Raw genomic sequence first — 18,568 nt, 5'->3', positions numbered from 1 at the left:
AAGCAGAATGGTCTGATGCGGTTGTTTTGTGGAATCATCTTATTAAATGCAGAAGTTCCTCATTGAGAAGGAACTCTGTACATGCCCTTTATTTCTGAGGCTCATAATCCCTAATTAATTTTTTTCAGTATGCCTCGTAAACTTCTTTCCCACCCCTCAGCCCCTGTCAGCCCCAGATCTTTAATCATCCCCAGCACAGTCCCATCAACACCAGGGGATCAGTACTGACCGCTTTAGGAAACCCTGGCATACTATAATATTGCTTTCTGTCCCCCCTTTCTTACGAGAGGCACAGCAGTTTAAAAAGTCAATACAATTCCACATGCAAAAATGAAAGCAGTAAAACAATTTGGTATCTCAGTGTTGAAAGAGCAAAAAAACATTTCAGTCTGTACCTCTGGGTTCTTGGGGTGTTTTGTGGGTGGGTGGGTGGGTTAGAGGGAGACTATTTCTTGGCAATAGAAGAGCTCCTTCACTTTCTGTATTATCTCTCATTTTTATGAAAGGGCTTGCAGTCAGGGGCTGGGGTTTCCAATTGTGTGTGACATGCCTCAGAAAGAATGTACTATCCAAACACAGACGGGTTGCAAAAGGTCTAGTCGGTGAAAAAAGATGGAGGGGTGTGTGTGTGTGCGTGTGCGTGTGTGCCACCGTCTCTCTTTCCTGCCCTTGTCCCCCTGCTTTCCCTTAATGCATTGAGAGGAAAAGGAGCCAAGAGTTCCTTCTGGCAATGTGACCTTTCTTGACTTTGATCTGCAGAACATTTCTAATTCCTCTTGGACTCCACTGGGGCTTAATTCAGCAGAACAGGAAAATTGTTATTCCCCCCCCCTTTAAAGGATGAGTTTATATAATGCTTGGCACTGATTACTCGGGCATGTGGTAGGCTTGGTAATGTGATTGGGGAAATGGTCCACAGAGAAACAAATAAGGGTGCAGCATGCTACTCAGAAATGTAATCATTGTGGTCGTCATCCCAGACGCCACTGTTATTAAACTCGTCTTAAATTGTATGTGGCGTCCGCCACCAGAACATATCGTCATGCTCAGCATATAGGTCACTGGCATGTCCAGATTCCCAGTGGGGAGGAGGAGCAGTATGAAAATCAAATAAGCAAACAAATTCTGGCCAAGGTGCCAACTGCACTTTTCAGAATTGCAAGGGAAATACAGAAGAAAAAATGCAAAAACATGGCAGCAGGAGAAGAATCTGCACCCGCTCCCTCTGCATACAATAGATTAGATCAGGCATGTCCAACAGGTAGATCGTGATCTACTGGTAGATCACTGGACGTCTGTGGTAGATCACTGGCTCCCCCCAAAGAAGCTCAGCAACTTTGGCTCCCCTTAAAAAAAGCTCTACATCTTTGCCCTGAAGCCCCGAAAACAGGGCTTTACTTCCTAAAAAACAGCTCAACAACCTCGACCTGAACCCCCCCCCAAAGGGGGTAGATCACTGCCAGTTTTTAACTCTGTGAGTAGATCGCAGTCTCTTGGAAGTTGGCCACCCCTGCAATAGATTATATGTAACACTAATGACTCAATGTTGTTTAGTCGTTTAGTCGTGTCCGACTCTTCGTGACCCCATGGACCATAGCACGCCAGGCACTCCTGTCTTGCACTGCCTCCCGCAGTTTGGTCAAACTCATGTTCATAGCTTCGAGAATATTATGCCTAATAAGGTAGGCAGGGTTATGAGTACTCTGTGCTGCAAATATAAAAATCCTGCAAATTAAAAGTGGATTTCTGTGGTCCGTGCGAATTGGGAGTGGGAAAGCTATACCCCTCCAGATGTTGGGCTGCAACTCCCATCAGCCTCAGCCAGCATGATGCAACATCTGGAGTGCCACAGGTTCCTCACCCCCCCCAGTATAAATTATGCAGATTGAGCAGATTGGCACTATTGATTCTGCTTAATTTATTATGCATTTTAAAACTTGTTTGTGGGAATGAATCAATATACAGTGGTGCCTCACTTAACGAATGCCCTGCTACAGAAATTTCCGCTTAACGAAAGGATTTTTCGAGCGGAGGTTACCTCGCTAGACGAATGCGTTTTACGAAAAATTCGTCCAGCGAATCGCGGTTTCCCATAGGAATGCATTTAAATTCAATTAATGTGTTCCTATGGGCAAAAAAAAATCAAAAAAATTCAATGCATTCCTATGGGATTCGCTAGACGAATTTTTCGCTATAAGAAAAGACCCGTGGAACGAATTAATTTCGTCTAGCGAGGCACCACTGTATTATTCTGCTTCTGCAAGTAGGGATGAGGGTGAGTCTACTACATTAACTACGGAAAATCTTGCTCAGAGAAACCGAGGATAATCACACATACACAACAACAACAACAACCCTTTCATAGGACCATTTGTTATTCTCCAAGCTGTTAGAGGGGGAGAATATCAGAGAGTTGGGAGGGTGGGCTGGTAAAATAAATTTCACTTTTGGGAGGGGAGACATACCTTTTGACAAAGTGGCCAGGGGGTGGGGCAGCCATCTCCCCCCCCCCCCAAATTGCAATTTTCCCCATTGTTCCACATTTTCACAAGAAAGGCAGCCAAGCACAGTCAATCAGCTGCTTGAAGTTGCAGTTTAGTTATCTTTTAATTAAGAGGGAGAGAGAGCTCAGAGGACCCTTGATCATCTTGTCAAAACACAAGCCTCACCCCACCCAAAGTGATGTGACCTTCCCAAACCTGAGATTAATATGACCTTTGGAAAGGTTGTGTGTGTGTGCATGCTGTTGGAAAGGACCACTTTCAAGCATATCTTTACATCTGCAAGGACTAGGAATTTGGGGTGTTGCTTTTTTTAATGAAAGCTGAGTGTCACAAGAAGCCAAGTTGTGCACCCAACACTGTTTTTTTGTGCTTCCCTCCCTTTGCTTTCCTGTGGGATCTTAACATCTCTCTCTCACACACACACACAGCCTGAACTCAGGCAACGTAGAGACCTCCGTGATTTTTGAAATGTCTGTCGGCTTGTAGCTTCTCTGGGCTTATTTGCAAGGCCAGCTTATGTCATTAATATGAGCAAGAACAAAAGAGAGGATGGAAATGCAGAAGAGGGAGAGCAAGCCAGAGCTCTCCGGTTGGAAAGACAGCTGATAAGTTCCAATGGTGACTGTTGCATGTGGGGAAAGTTGGGGCCACATACCATGTTAATATCTATGACTTGCCACAACTGTCTCCACCCGCTTCAAGTTTTCTTTTGAGCCTTAAGTGTGACAGGCTCCTTTAGGATTGCATGTGCTTTCCATTTTTATGACTAATGCTCCTTATTGAACTCTTTACCCTCACCTATTCATGGGGACTCCAGAGTGCAGGCTGTGTCTGCAACCTGTTAACGTTCATATTGCCTTGGGTAAGCATTGGGGGGGGGGGTTATTCAGAAGTGGCAAAATGCATTAACAAACCCTACATAAAGCTAATTATTGCTTCATGAAATAAAATGTCACAGTAGTAGTCTGTACAAATTAGTAATTAACTACTGGAGGGAAAATTAGGTGGAAGGGTTTTCCATCCTTTGAAATCTTTAAATTGCTGTTTGCTTTCTTGTGGGGGGGAAAAAGTTTCCACAGCCTGGAAGTTGTGGGGCTGGGTGCAGGAATTGCTGGGGGTGTTGTTCTGGCCTGTTTAGCACAGAACATCAGATGAAACTGTGTGAACAGCAACTTCCATCCTTTAAACTCATGAATCTTCAAACTCTGAATATTGCTGTCTTTATTGTTTTCTTTCCTTAGGGAATAAGGGAGGGGGATCCCCCCCTTCTTGTAACAGTGCTATTTAATGCTATTTTGTCCCACCCTTCCTCTAACAAACGCAACACAGTGTACTGTACATGGCATGTTCTCTCCCCCTGCATCCCACTCCTCACTTACACCCATGACAATCTGTGATGTAAGTTAGGCAGAGAGACATTGACTGGCCCAAAAGACATCAAGTGAGATTCATGGTCAAAGCTGAGATTTGAGCTTGAGTCTCCCCCACTTGATGTCTGACACATAAATTTATTCCCTTCTCCATTCATTGTATTCACCAATATGGCACTTCAGGTTGTAAGCTCATTAGGTCATAAAATCATAGAACTGTAGAGTTGGAAGGGACCAGAAAGATCATCTTGTCCCAACCCCTTGCAATGCAGGAAACTTTTGCCCAACATGGGGCTCGAACCCATGACTCTGAGCTATTAGGTCATAATCCCTCTTTTTCTTTGCTGTTATCTATATATATATAAATGTAAAAATCGTGAAACTGCGTTTTCCACTTTTCTCCGTAACCGCTTGACCGATCGTCCTGAAATTTTGACACAATGATCCAGGCCACTCTCCGAGTGTTGCTGGGGACAAAAATCCCTCAAATCACACACCTGGGCAGGTATAGACCTGGTTTTCCACCAAGTCAAACAGCGCCCTCAAGTGGCGTAATACTCTCCTCCACCCCCTCCCTTCCTGTGAAATCTAAGCCACACCCACAAACCAAATGACATCATCAACCAAGCAACTGAAACCACCAAGGCGGCCATAATCAGACCCTTAGGCCCCCACCAAATAACCAACATTGCCAAGTGGAGGTAGGGGCCTGCCTGGAGGGGATGCGGGGGGGGGAGCCAAATAGGGAGCAGGGATACGTAATGGGTCAGAACAGGGTGGGGGGAGACACAGGGATGAAACCTGCCCTCTCCACAGTATCTCGTCTCGACTCAGGGGGACTCTGAGGCTCAGGGGGATCTGAAGGGGGGCTATTACCCTCCATTTCACTGACTAACGCACAGCAACGCGTGCAGGGCCAGCTAGTTATTCTATAAAGTGTCATGTACACCTGGAAGCATTGTACACATATTCTGTTATTATTAGCTGATCTAAATAGTGACTCATTACCAGCTAATAAGAATGATTGGCTACTGTATTTCTTATATAACATTGTTTGAAATACATTTGAAAGAGTTGAAGAATTGTGTGTTGGTTCTCTCCTCTTCCTGTGCCCTCTGGAGCAGATTTTGAGGGTGTACAAGTAACAACAGTGTTGGATGCAACCCAAAGAAACTAAAGAGAACTGATACAACAAAAGATTTGGAATGCATTCATGAGAGCCTACAGTTATTGGGGATATTTAGATCAAGACCTTGAATTATTATTAAATATCTATAGGAGGGAGATGTCAGCATCTGGATACCAGGCCTACCTGGGGAAACCTCCTCATCAAAAATCACCTCTTCTGTCTGCATTTACTCACCTATCCCATAGTCTCTCTCATTTATTTCCCCCTCTTGTTATCTTCCCACACGGTTGAAAGGTGTTCAACAGCTCCTTAGAAACAGGCAACTGCCTTTTTTTTATTTACTCCGTGATTTCACTGAAGAAACAGTAATTTGAGGAGGGAAAATGGTCGCAAGCCATTAGCACAGAAAGGTCTGGGCTGAAAATAGATAATTTCCTAGGGGAACTTACAAATGTCGGATCCCTACCCTAGTAGAATTTAAGAAAAGTGCTTGCATTCAAAGGCATGTGCAATTGCAGAGGGTCTCTGGAGGGCCTCTCTCACGTTCCATGGCTCTCTTCCGAGGCCGTTGAGATGGAAGACTGAATTCAGTGCACCCCTGCACTAGAACATACCTAGGCAGGGGTTTAAAGTGTGACACTGTGTGTCTGGCTCTTACCAATTCTGCTCATGGCAGGTATAGTTTAATTCATTTATTAAAGCCTTCATTGAGTCAGAGCCCATCTACTCCTAAATCCTAATGGCAAGCTCTCTTTCTCTCTGTAGCCTTTCTTTCATTAGACTCTGGGAGTGCACACATTAAATGTTCAGATTCTAGATAAAGATCTCTAGAGTTCATCTGTCTGGTGGTGCAGGTGATTGGAGAGGGGAAGCGATGACAGCTGCTTGCTTTTGTCTTGCATCTAATCCTTTAGACGTTCAGTTTGTCAATACGATAAGGGACCCAGGTGGCACTGTGGGTTAAACCACAGAGCCTAGGGCTTGCTTATCAGAAGGTCGGCGGTTCGAATCCCTGCAACGGGGTGAGCTCCCGTTGCTCGGTCCCAGCTCCTGCCCACCTAGCAGTTCGAAAGCACATCAAAGTGCAAGTAGATAAATAGGGACCGCTCCGGCGGGAAGGTAAACGGCGTTTCCGTGCGCTGCTCTGGTTTGCCAGAAGCAGCTTTGTCATGCTGGCCACATGACCCGGAAGCTGTCTGCGGACAAACGCCGGCTCCCTTGGCCTATAGAGCGAGATGAGCGCCGCAACCCCAGAGTCGGACATGACTGGACCTGATGGTCAGGGGCCCTTTACCTTTACCTTTGTCAATACGATAATTGTGTCGGGTGACATTTTTGCATTATGTTATGTCTCTTCAAGCAGTTAATGATCTGATCGCTTGAGTTGTGTTTTCCTTATACATGCTTGGGAACTTACCCTTCTTGTGACTCAAGACCTGAAGCAAGGTGTGTCATGGTTGTCTTAACGCCCTCTACCTTGTTTCCTCGGCCTCGGTCCGGTATACCTGAAGGAGCGTCTCCACCCCCATCGTTCTGCCCGGACACTGAGGTCCAGCTCCGAGGGCCTTCTGGCGGTTCCCTCATTACGAGAAGCCAAGTTACAGGGAACCAGGCAGAGGGCCTTCTCGGTAGTGGCACCCACCCTGTGGAATGCCCTCCCACTAGAGGTCAAAGAGAACAATTACCAGACCTTTAGAAGGCATCTCAAGGCAGCCCTGTTTAGGGAAGCTTTTAATGTTTGATGGATTTCTGTATTTTAGAATTTCTGTTTTTTTGGAAGCCGCCCAGAGTGGCTGGGGGAACCCGGCCAGATGGGCGGGGTATAAATAATAAATTATTATTATTATTATTATTATTCCCGCAGGAGAATTGCTGAGTCAACCCAGGCCAGAGGGAGTGACTGAGATCATCTGTCCGAAGAACGGTAATGAGCGAGTGAATGTAGCTCTGGTTTACCCCCCTACACCGACAGTGATCAGCCCTTGTTCCAAGTAACCTCTGGAAGACACCTGCCTTTGCCCCTATATAAGGACACACTAAACACCCCTTAATCGAACAAGCCCTTGCTAAGCATTTTTGGAAATGTACAGCCCGGAGATGTTTCTGATTACTGGTGGGACCTGGACAACACAGCTTGGGAAATAAAGGTACAGCTATGTTGTTTTCCTTTTGCGAATGGGAAGGTATTTGCAGTGTTGGGGTTTTTTGTTTTTTAGTCTAGATCGCTGCAGCAAAGCTGAATTTTGGTGGAGGGTGAGTTTTTCACGAGGGTTCCTTGTTTTGTTTACTTATTTATGTTGCAGAATTTCCGCCTTTAAAGCCTCCATTTATCTGTGCTTTTGAAATCCGTTTGCAACTCCTGTTCTGGGCAAACATCAACCACGGCAGAAAAAGAGTCTCACTAAGGAGCATCTCGCAGTTAGTGGCACATGGTTTATTTTTGCATGAGAACCAGCGCCCACACTGCTCTGATGACATGTGCATGAAAGAACTATGTCAGTAATACACAGAGTGGACAAGTAGTGTCCAGTTTAGATTTGGGATTAAGAAAGTTGCGGTTCTGCAAACCGTTTCGAAATATCCTGCAAAGCAAACGTAGGTTTGTTTGCTTCAGCTGCTCATTCATTTAAAAAATGTTTGTTCATTCCAATAACATACCAGGATTTATTAAGTCATTAAAGCCATTATTAAATAAATTATGAAGCCATTGTTAAGTAAATAATAAATTTGGTAATTGCCTAGCACAGAGCTGTCTCTAGGTGACTTACATTCAGTTTTAACTGTCAATAAGTCCGAAGATCCTAATACTGTACAGTAGTGTCCTGTGTTTTCAGTGCACCAAACCATAAAAACCTCCTAATAAAATTATCTATGAATTTTAAAAAATAATATTGCAACTTGATGGTTGGTCATTATTCAAATTGCAACATTATGGAATGGCTTTGTGCATATTTAGATTTTAATAAGCTTAAGTAAGGTTGGGTTTTAATAAAATGAGCCAATACATTGTCCTGTTATTCTTCAGACAACCTCTGCTGAGATTCACAGTAGATTTGCCTGTCAAATACATTTTGACACTACTAGCAACCTCGTACCTGGAATTGCTCAGGAATTTTAAGAAAGCAAAAAATCAGTGCAGTTTTGAAAGGTCCACTCCACAATCTTTATTCAAAATTGTGTCCAATTATGTCCAAACAGGCAAAACCGTGCTCCTTGAGCTCAGGAACCATGATGAAAAATTCGGTTGGCAGTACCTTAAGGCATGTCCAATTGCATAGCAAACAAACAGCTTTCCTAAATACTTTCCTAAAAACCTTTTTGTATAACCAGGCCTTAGTCCTTTAACTATCTGTGGCCTTCTAGAAGTGGGCGGGATGTTTTTAATGTATTTCTCTTTCCTCTTGGTTTTTTAATGAATCTATGTAGGGTCTGTTATCTGTCTATTTGGTTGTAAGTCGCTTTGGGTTGCCCCGGGCTAGATGAAGCAACTAACTAATAAACAAACAAAGTAGTAGATGAAGATGATAGACATGTACAGATACAGCTTCCCAATGGGAAGCTGCACAAGCCTCCTCCGTGCCAGAAATAGCATTTTTGCACGTGCGCACTCTGGCCCACCATGGCATCTGCGGGACCGTGAACCGGCCCAAGCCACAAAAACTTTGCTGACCCCTGGTTTAAACTTTGGAATTCACATCCACAAGAGACAGCGATGGCTACAAACTTGGAAGGCTTTAAAGAGGATCAGACAAACGGGATAAGCCACAATGGCTGTGTTTTACTATGCTTCTGATTCCCAGTTACTGAAAACTGCAGGAACGAAGAGTGCTCTTGTGCTCAGGACCTGTTTGCAGGTTTCCTAGAACCATATGCTTGGCCACTATGAGAACAGGATGCTGGGCTAGATAGGCCCCTGGTCTGATCCTGCAGGCTGTTCTTATGGTTGTCAGTAATCATCATGCCCTGCGTGTGAACTTCCCAGAGATAAAGTGGCTGGTCACTGTTGGAAACTAAATGCTGTATTGAAGAGGCAGTCTGCTTCAGACAGGCACTTTCTCATGCCAAGTAAACATGCATATTTTGCCTAAGAAAAGCCTGGCTGGATCAGACCAAAGGCATATCTAGCCCAGCATCTTGTTTTCATTGGCCAACCAGATGCCTATGAGAAGACGGCCAGTAAGACGTGAGCACAACGGCACTCTCCCTGCGAATTGCCTAACTGTCCTGATTTTCTTGATAATGGTTTTACTATTCAGGAGGCCAGTGAATATATGTTTGGGGATCCTTAGCGCCGTGAACCGTGAGACTTTCTGTTTTGTCTTCTTCCAACACGCAGATTAATGGGAGCAGGTGTGCTGAAAGGCTGTGCGCTGGGGTGGAGCACAAATCTGTAGCCTGCCTGAATTGATCCTTACCATCGGCTGGGGTTGGAGTGGTGTGTTTCCAAGAACTTTGTCCGGAGGCTTATTGAAGCAAGAAACACAGCAAAGCACCCTCACCCTGTGCTGCTCTTGGAACTTTTATACACGACAGTCTGAAAACTCTGGGTGGTTTTAATGGCTTCGTAAGCATTGTTGACTGACGGCGATGCGCTGGGATTGAGTACTCTGTGGACCTGTATTGTGCACTTGTTTGGACCCATTGGTGAATGTAAGATTGTTCTCGGCGTGGTCGCTATTCAGATGTAGCTGAAAAGATATATCTGCTGAAAAGGAACTGTTGGCAACTCGGGTAAGTTTTGACTTTGTCACTGTGTTCCTCAGGGCTTACTCTGGGTTTGCAAGGGCAAGGCACCTGCAGTTGGCCTTTTCTGCAGGGAAGAGACCTGCCACTCTTGCAGTGAGAATATCCTTAGTTTCTCTGCTAATCTCTTGATTGCCATTAAAGCAATAGGAAATATGGCTTAAGCCAGGGGTCCCCAGACTTACCGGGCTTCGGGCCGGTGCCCGCCGCACCGACCGCGCGGCAGGCCGGAGAGCAGGGGAGTGCGCGCGCAGCGGGCCGGAGGGCGGGGGAGTGCGCGCCCGTGCGCATGCGCTCACGCACACGGTCGGGGAAAAATCGCCGAAAATCGCTTGTGTGCATGCGTATGGGCCTCCCCCGACCCGGAAGTGCATCGGAAATGACCTCTTCTGGGTCGGGAGAGGCCCATACGCATGCGCACAAAGGATTTTCGGCAATTTTTTGCCGATTTTGAAGATTGCCGTCGCGCCGCGCGCCGTAAGAGCGGGCGGCGGGGGTCATCGCGGGCCGGATTGGGAGGCTAATTGGGCCGCATCCGGCCCGGGGGCCGTAGTCTGGGGACCCCTGGCTTAAGCAGTGGCATAGCGTGGGTTGCCAGTGCCTGGGGCCACACCCCGGGTGGGGGAGGGAGGGAAATGCATGCACATTAAACTGCCTAACAGCGCCACCCAGGAGATTACAGCCACAGAAAAGAAGAGTCATTCTGTTGGCTAGAGAGGTCACTTCCTGGTTCACATGGAGAAGCTGTTTTCAACAGAGCCCAGCAATGGAAGCGCATGGCTGTATGGAGGCAGCACTGGGTGGTGAAATTTTGCACCCCTAATAATTTTGCACACTGTGTGTCACGCACACAATGCCACTGGGCTTAAGGGTTGCCTTTTGTTTCCAGGGCAAGTTTACATACAACATAGAAAGATCACTTGTTTATTTGCATGTGTGAGCTCTTGGAGATAATATTTGCAGGTAGAAATTGTCATGTTACAGTTGTCAATTCTAAACAGTACTTTTCAGTGGAAACACTTACTGAAGAGCCATGAAAGAGACCAGGTGATAATATATGGATGTGTGAACAAGCCTGAGATAAAATATTCTTGGTCAGATAATGATTGGGGTCCAAAATAGCCACAATTTAATTGGCTCTGGCTTTTCAGTTAAATTTTTCTCTAGTAATGTTAGTGATTGCTTTTTTTGTTTTGTTTTGCTCACAAGCTCTTGGTATTTCCTCTTTAAGTAGCAGCAGAACAAAAAAATCTGTTCCCAAATTAATCTTCCTTAGCAAAATTCCTTCTATAGTCTTTTGTTTTGATACTGTCATGGCTTACTGCTTATTACAAATATATTACTGGTTGAGGAAAAAGGGAGAAATGCATAGGCATTTCATTCCATAAAACAGCTCAATTTGGGGCGCAGTTTGATTCGATTTTTCTCCTTTTTATTTCAAAATAGACAGAAAACCAAAATATTGTTGAATGCCACAACCTCCACCTCACAGATTCCAGCATTTTAGTTGTTTAATTGTCTGCCTTCTAATGACCAACTGCTTAGGTCATCAATTTAATAATAATACTATGTACAAAGGTAGCGTACAAAAATTTAAAATGAAAGGCAAGCCCTGCCCACAAACTTGCAATCTAGTACATTTAACTAATTTTGTATGCGAAACTTCACTAAGTGTTTTTTGATATAATGAAGTAAACAAAAAAGTAGAATTAAAAAGCAAAAGCTATTCAGTGTTGAAAAGAAAGAGCATCCGTATGACAGCAATGTCAAAAGCAAAATGACCTCTACACAATGCATGGTGTGTTCCTAGTAGGCAGCCCCATCCGTTTAGTTTAAAATTGTCACCTACTAATTAAAGCATTTGTTGATTAAGTGAGATGGATACAACTTTACAACCTTACATATAATAATTCCTAATTATTATCTGAGAGTTTAGACGCTTGCTTTATAACCAGTACAATTGAGGGCGGGGAAATGAATGCGGTGGAGAAAAATTCATTACTGTGTAATGAAATTGCTCACATGAAAGGAAAGCAAAATTGTCAGCTAAGTCTACTCAGCCTTTTTGTTCTGCGCTTGTGTGCAGATACTTATCTGGCTAGTTTAGCTGCAAGCTTAGTTTGTCTTGTTAGCCTGGTATAGGTCTGGGTTCTGCTCAGGCTTTGGGATCAGAAACCTTGCTGTCTGCAGACAGAAGTGGATCTCTTTTGTCCTCGATAATAATTTAAATGTTTCATATATCCTGGCTTAGTTTGTGGGGAGGGCGATGGAGCTGGCAGGTGAGTCGGGGAGAAAATTCTCACTAATAAATGCTTGACATCAATTCACCAGAACGCAGCAAATGCAGATTTCCCTGCTTAATTTTGCTTGCTGAAGAATAACCGTGCCCTTTATCTAAGCATATACTGGTGAATCTTGTGGTTCTCATCCATAACAATGGTATAAAATTGCACCCTGCCTTAAAAAGGTTCTAAGGTAGATTAAAGTGCATATAAAATCACACAAACATAATCGGCTAAATCCAATCAAATCTAAAACCAACACACTAATACCACATAGCAGCAAGAAGAAGAAAGCAATATTTGTATATAAATTGCATCCCTCCCTCCTTCAGAAATTCTTTGGGACAGAAATACTTAGATTGATTTCCTGAAGCAGAAGGAAATGGGTGACAGGAGAGTAGAGCTGGGGGGTCTTTGGCCCACCAGATATTTGCTGAGCTACAACTCCCGTTAGTTCCAGCAAGCATGGCAAATGGACGGGGAAGATGGGAGTTGTAGTTCAGCAACATTTGGAGCACCACAGGCTGCCCATTATCTGCTGATACATGACGGTTGGATGGTCATCTGTCATGTGTGATCTAGTTGAGATTCCTTAATAATAATAATAATAATAATAATAATAATAATAATAATAATATATTATTTATACCCTGCCCATCTGGCCGGGTTCCCCCAGCCACTCTGGGCGGCTTCCAACAGAACACCAAAATACAGAAATCCATCAAACATTAAAAGCTTCCCTAAACAGGGCTGCCTTGAGATGCTTTCTAAAGGTCTGGTAATTGTTCTTCTCTTTGACCTCTGGTGGGAGGGCATTCCAGAGGGTTGGACTAGATGACCCTCGGGGTCCCTTCTAACTCTATGATCTGGTGAACAGGAGTGGGGACAAATCTGTATCCCAGTTTGTGAGCTTCAGCTTGCCACAAACTACATGCTTCTTATTCAAGTATCTTCAACTGTATGAACATTCTTTCCCCATTAGAAAACATGCTCCTGTCTTCAGTTTAATCTTAAGGGAACAATCTCTTCCTGCACCAATTATGTTTCCTTTTGGTTTGCTTTGGAGGCGAATTTGAAGGCTGGCTTCCATCTGCTTGCTGTCTTCAATGTGTTGGAGGCAGCAGGGAGGGAGGGAGTTGAGTAAATCTCAGCAAGGCAGAGTTATAACACCACAAAATCTGGATAAGAAGGTCTGGATCAGGGATCAGCTGGATATTGATTATAAGCTCCTGAAAGCCCCTTGAGCTTCTTTGGGGAAAGGGAAATACTTGCTATGGAATGTAGGCTAGTTGCTCTGTAGACAAGAAGCATTCTTCCTTCCTCCTATTTGTTGGGTTATGTTTGGCCATCCTAGAGGCCTGGGGAGCGAATGATGACTTCCTCTCTTTTTGCTGCTTCGCTGAGAATCGTCTTTTGGCTCCTTGGGCCCTCTGTCAGTTAAGTTAGGAACTTCCTCGAGTCAGCAGCTCAGCACTAACAAGGCTGCTGAGCTATGTGGAAATCCAGGAAACACTGGTTACCAAGATAGCAGAAACTAGATATGCCAGTGGTTTACTAAAGGACTTGGTCATCCCAGGCCTGGCAGAGAATGCATCGCTATCTACTAGCAGCAAGTGAGTTCCACTCCACCTACTGATAACCAGCCACAAAGAGGGGGAAGAGTATTACAGGGCTTATTTTAAAACTCGAGATGGTCAACCCCACACACCCTTAGCTTGAGACTGCAACTGGGATCTCCAACTGTGAGCATTATCTGAGGATGCTAAAAACAAAAAAGTGGTTTTGGAGAGGGGTGTGTGTGTGTGTGTGTTTTGAATTGGCTTTACATGTCCTTAACACTGTTAAGGGACCCAGGTGGCGCTGTGGGTTAAACCACAGAGTCTAGTGCTTGCTGATCAGAAGGTCAGCGGTTTGAATCCCTGAGACGGGGTGAGCTCCCATTGCTCGGTCCCAGCTCCTGCCCACCTAGCAGTTTGAAAGCACATCAAAGTGCAAGTAGATAAATAGGGACCGCTCCGGCGGGAAGGTAAACGGCGTTTCCGTGCACTGCTCTGGTTCGCCAGAAGCAGCTTTGTCATGCTGGCCACATGACCCAGAAGCTGTCTGCGGGCAAATGCCGGCTCCCTCGGCCTATAGAGCGAGATGAGCGCCGCAAACCCAGAGTCGGACACAACTGGACCTGATGGTCAGGGGCCCCTTTACCTTTAACACTGTTTTATAGGAACTGTAGCAGGGGTGTTTGCCTAAGTCTTCCTGGTAACTTCCCAAGTTTTTACAAATTAGGACATTCGCCTTGTCTGATGGATAGACCCCTCTAATTTCTTTGAGAAGTATAATGTGAGAAGTTTTGCTCTTAAAAGGCAATGCTCTGCTTATGACAATTATGAATATGTGGAATGTTTATGATTTGCTTCTTGTATATAAACTTCCTCTTGTTCTTTCTTTTAGTTTCCCCATAGGAAGAAATTAATAATTCTGTGGCTGTAATGTGCTGTGGAAAAGGACATAAAATCAAAACTGGAAAATACCTCTTCAGATGGATGCTTTCCCAGGGACTGAGCATATAACTTAACCCCAGAAGTGAAATGGTTTTTAAAGTAATATATTAAGTTGCAGATGAATGGTGGACTAAAGGATTCATCACTCGACCCTCAGCCTCAGGATCATTCTCTAGTGAAGAGCTGCTTGCCAACAGAGTAGGTTGAAAAACTTCTCAGGGATTATGTTCAATGTGCAGTTTAAAAGCCGCAGCTGCCATTGATGACAGCAGTACCGGGGGCACTCTGTTTCCAAGTCTGTCAAATGTGAAAGAGGATCACTGCTGAAGTTCACTGCTGTTCAGCAATTTGTTTGTTTGTATGTTTTTTTAAGTGTTAATCTTTATTTTTCTAAGTTTTTAATTATCTATGCAGCTTAGAATTAATTTGACACTGGGTACAAAGTTCGGCATGGAGATTGTGCTAAATCAGCTGCTGGGTTCTGGATGTGATGTCAAAATAATGCATGTATGTATCTATTGTTTAAACACCTGCTTTGTGCACATGCACATCACACACACACACATCACACACACACAAACACACAGTCTTCCATTTCACTGCAGTTTCATTGTAAAATCCACCTAAATAAACACTAGCACAGATTCTTCTGGGAATGCCTCTGCCCTCCACACAACAGTTGAAGCAGTACCTGAAAGAAGCAAATGTGGTTTTGAGTTTTCTCCCTCTTGTGAGTGGAACAGGTCAACGTGGTGGAGAGGGGGAAGACAACTTTAGTTAAACTTTATTTGTGGAGTATCCAGTTGAGTGGACAGCTGTGAAGTAAGCCAGGAATCATTCATCCCTAAACAATGCTAAGAATAATTGACCAGGAAAAAAATTGAATAATTGAATTGAGGCCAGAAATAATTGACAAGGAGCAAAGAGCAGCATGGAGATGGACATACCTCAGTCCTCCCAGCCACTTGGGAGCCTAGAGAAAGCAATTCAACTATTGGTGACAATGTGCCCCAAAGATTGGGCTTCATTGCTAGACCCTGTTTACCTTCAGTGTATTGAAATTAAGCACACCGGAATACTAGCAGCTAAAATGCAGCTCATGTTGCAACGAAGTTGACCTTCTCAGTTCCAGAACTATGGATCGCACTGGCTTTATTCATAATGTCCATCATGCTGGGGTGGGGATCGCTGCAGTGTCCTACAAAACGTGGTTTGTTTTCAAAAGAACTGGGGCCCACTTTAAACATCGCCTGAGTTATGTATAGTTATGGCACAACACTTTTAAGCCATTCTGATAATGGTAGCACCTTCTGCCCATATGGTTAGAGCACCATTTGTACCACATTTGCTAGATTAGTCTACGTTCAGCGCATCAGTGGAAGCTGTCGGTGTTACTGGAATGGTTCAGGAAAGCCACAGAGCAGAGGCAACCAGACTACTTGGCCCTCGAGATTATTCCCTTGTTTGAAAAACGCAGGCCAACAATCTGTAATATCCACTCTTATGAGTAAACATCACATTTTTTAAAAAATGTAGGGGCATTTTAACATGTAACTTTGAGGTGGATTTCCGTGGGGAAGTCATAAAACAGCTGTTGAATTATAAGTTTAGCTGAGGAAGAGATAAACCTCATTTGAAAAGTGGTTGAAAAGGAGACTTTAATCAACAAATGTGTCTGGTGTTATGAGTGAGCTTTTGAATCCCAGGGGCTAATTTTTGTAGGTGTGTGTTGAAAGATGGTGTAGCCCCCCCGCTTCAAAGTGACTCCATTTGACAACTGTTGTGTACAAGAAGGTTAATTGGGGGATGAGCTGAAGTTTTCTGTTGTATTTTGGGTCTTGTGGGCAATTTCAGGTCTAGTGTGAATTTCAGCGGAACATTCCCAGATCTTAATTTTACCTTAGCGCATCAGGAGCATGTGCTAAGAAGACGTTCACAAGCAGATTTCGGTGCAACATCACCTAGTAAAATAGTTTGGGCTTCAGAAATGTATTGTTTAGGTTTGCCTTAAGTAGGCTTGAGCAAAACTTGGTCATTCTGTGGGAAAGTGCCAAAACAGCATTGCTTAACCTGGCTTCAGTGCCACTGAATTTATGGCAAATACTAGTTGAGATGAGTTTTCTAAATGTACCTTCATTCTTCAGCGCAACTTTCTAGGTAGCTCTGACTTGTGACAGGAGGAGCACAACTTGACATGAGTTTTCCCTCTCAAGGCCAAAATGAAGGTTTTTTGTTTTGTTTTGCACCTGCTAAAGTAGATCTTTGCCAGCAATGGGAGATTGACTCTTTCCTGATGTCAGCCTAAACATGGGTGGCATTTAGTCCTCCTTGTTTTTCAGGCTATTAACTAAAAATGCACTGAGGCGAAACACTTGCTGCAGTTGTCTGAGAACTTTTTAGAGCAAATATAATTTTTAAAAAATCATTATTATTTTTTGCTATGCAGGACATTTCAATACAGACACTGCAGCCAGACAAAGATATTTTGGCTGGCAGAGTGTCTCAACAAGATCCTGTTGTGGTAGACCTCTGCCAGCTTTTCTGGGAAGAGGGTGAGGTTTTGCTCTGTGAGGCACAAAAAATCAATCAAGTTATTCCTCTTAAAACTTCTGGGGAATTGCCCTTGGAATCAGTCACGTTTTCTATTCCTAGGTTCCATGACAGGAAAAGCTGTTTCCTGGATACGCACGGCAGTGCTGCCAAAGAAAACGTGTGCTGTTTTTAATTCCTCAAAAGATTCTCTTCTCTTTGACCCATCTTTGATTCACTTCTGGAAGGCCAAAAAAAGGGGTGTTTGGTGTGTAACATGGGTGGTGATTGTTCAGCAAGGGGCATGGGGGGCTATACTTATAGCTTATCTATTAATTCTCCATATTACAGCACAGACTTCTTTTTTTACAAGAAAAAGAAAAGAAAAGAAGAAGAAATATTCTCACCAAGACAAAAATTTGAGAATAAAAGTAAAATTACAACTTGAGTTTCCTCTGACTATTTATTGACACAACTGTAATACTGTATGTATTTTTGCCTGTGCAGGCCACAAATACTGTAAATAAGTTGAAGCAGGCTTCTTTCCCACACTTTACAAATTTGCATTGTGAAATGTGAACAACAGTACTTTTCATTTATTAAGGAAGGTTTAGGTAAAGGTAAAGGGACCCCTGACCATTAGGTCCAGTCGTGACCGACTCTGGGGTTGCAGCGCTCATCTCGCTTTATTGGCCGAGGGAGCCGGCGTACAGCTTCCAGGTCATGTGGCCAGCATGACAAAGCCGCTTCTGGCAAACCAGAGCAGTGCACGGAAATGCCGTTTACCTTCCTGCTGGAGCGGTACCTATTTATCTACTTGCCCTCTGACATGCTTTCGAAGTGCTAGGTTGGCAGGAGCTGGGACCGAGCAATGGGAGCTCACCCTGTCGGGGGGATTCAAACCGCCGACCTTCTGATCAGCAAGCCCTAGGCTCTGTGGTTTAACCCACAGAGTTTACAGATGGCTTAATTGTAAAACGTTTAGGGAGTGTGCACAATAAAATTAGAATAAAATGAGCAGTACCATAATACCTTTAGTGGGGGATTAATTTAAAAGCCATAGTAGTAAGCAAGCTTTTGACTTCAACCTGAACTCTTGTTTTGGCTGCACGTTAACCAAAAGAAATGATGGGCATGATGCAAAGTTTGCTGTTGGAATGCATGAGGTGTTGTGGAGACTTGCACTAGTTTAGGTTGTACTCTGTGCAGAAAGATCACAGATTGCAGCACAAGTCCTGCCAGGGCAAAGAAGCAATGGCTGAAATTCCCTTTGAAAATACAAAAAGCCAGCAGTGATTCAGATGTCCCTCTAGGAATACACATATGGAAAATGTAATTTTGTAGCAAGCAGTCGCTGCTGAACTTTAGAGTGGATAGCTACCCTTTAATTGCATTCTAGAGATCAAAGTTTTCATTGTTGCCTACAGGAAGAGATGGGACAAATCCAGGACAGAAAAATTAATTTTGTGGAGGCAAACACCCACATTACAAAACGTGCTTTTCAAGAGACTTC

At 44.0% G+C, this 18,568-nt stretch overlaps 1 protein-coding gene across 2 annotated transcripts in view; it reads left to right on the top strand.

Annotated features, from left to right (window-relative positions):
* Positions 1–17,503, top strand: part of MFHAS1 (multifunctional ROCO family signaling regulator 1) — a 49,867-nt gene extending 32,364 nt beyond the window's left edge. The window contains exons 2-4 of one of the 2 annotated variants that reach the window (XM_060269124.1): positions 6,868–6,927; positions 9,340–9,734; positions 14,477–17,503. In XM_060269124.1, the coding sequence (XP_060125107.1) occupies positions 6,868–6,927; positions 9,340–9,344 (65 nt within the window). In that variant the 3' untranslated portion in view covers positions 9,345–9,734; positions 14,477–17,503. Of the gene's footprint in view, positions 1–6,867; positions 7,151–9,339; positions 9,735–14,476 lie in introns of both variants that reach the window. The other variant, XM_035140531.2, reaches the window with a different exon arrangement.
* The last annotated feature ends 1,065 nt before the right edge of the window (positions 17,504–18,568 follow it).

This window comes from Zootoca vivipara, chromosome 16 (assembly GCF_963506605.1).
Source record: "Zootoca vivipara chromosome 16, rZooViv1.1, whole genome shotgun sequence".
NCBI lineage: Eukaryota > Metazoa > Chordata > Lepidosauria > Squamata > Lacertidae > Zootoca > Zootoca vivipara.
The sequence above is the reverse complement of the archived record's forward strand: the minus strand, read 5'-3'. Positions and strand labels throughout refer to the sequence as shown.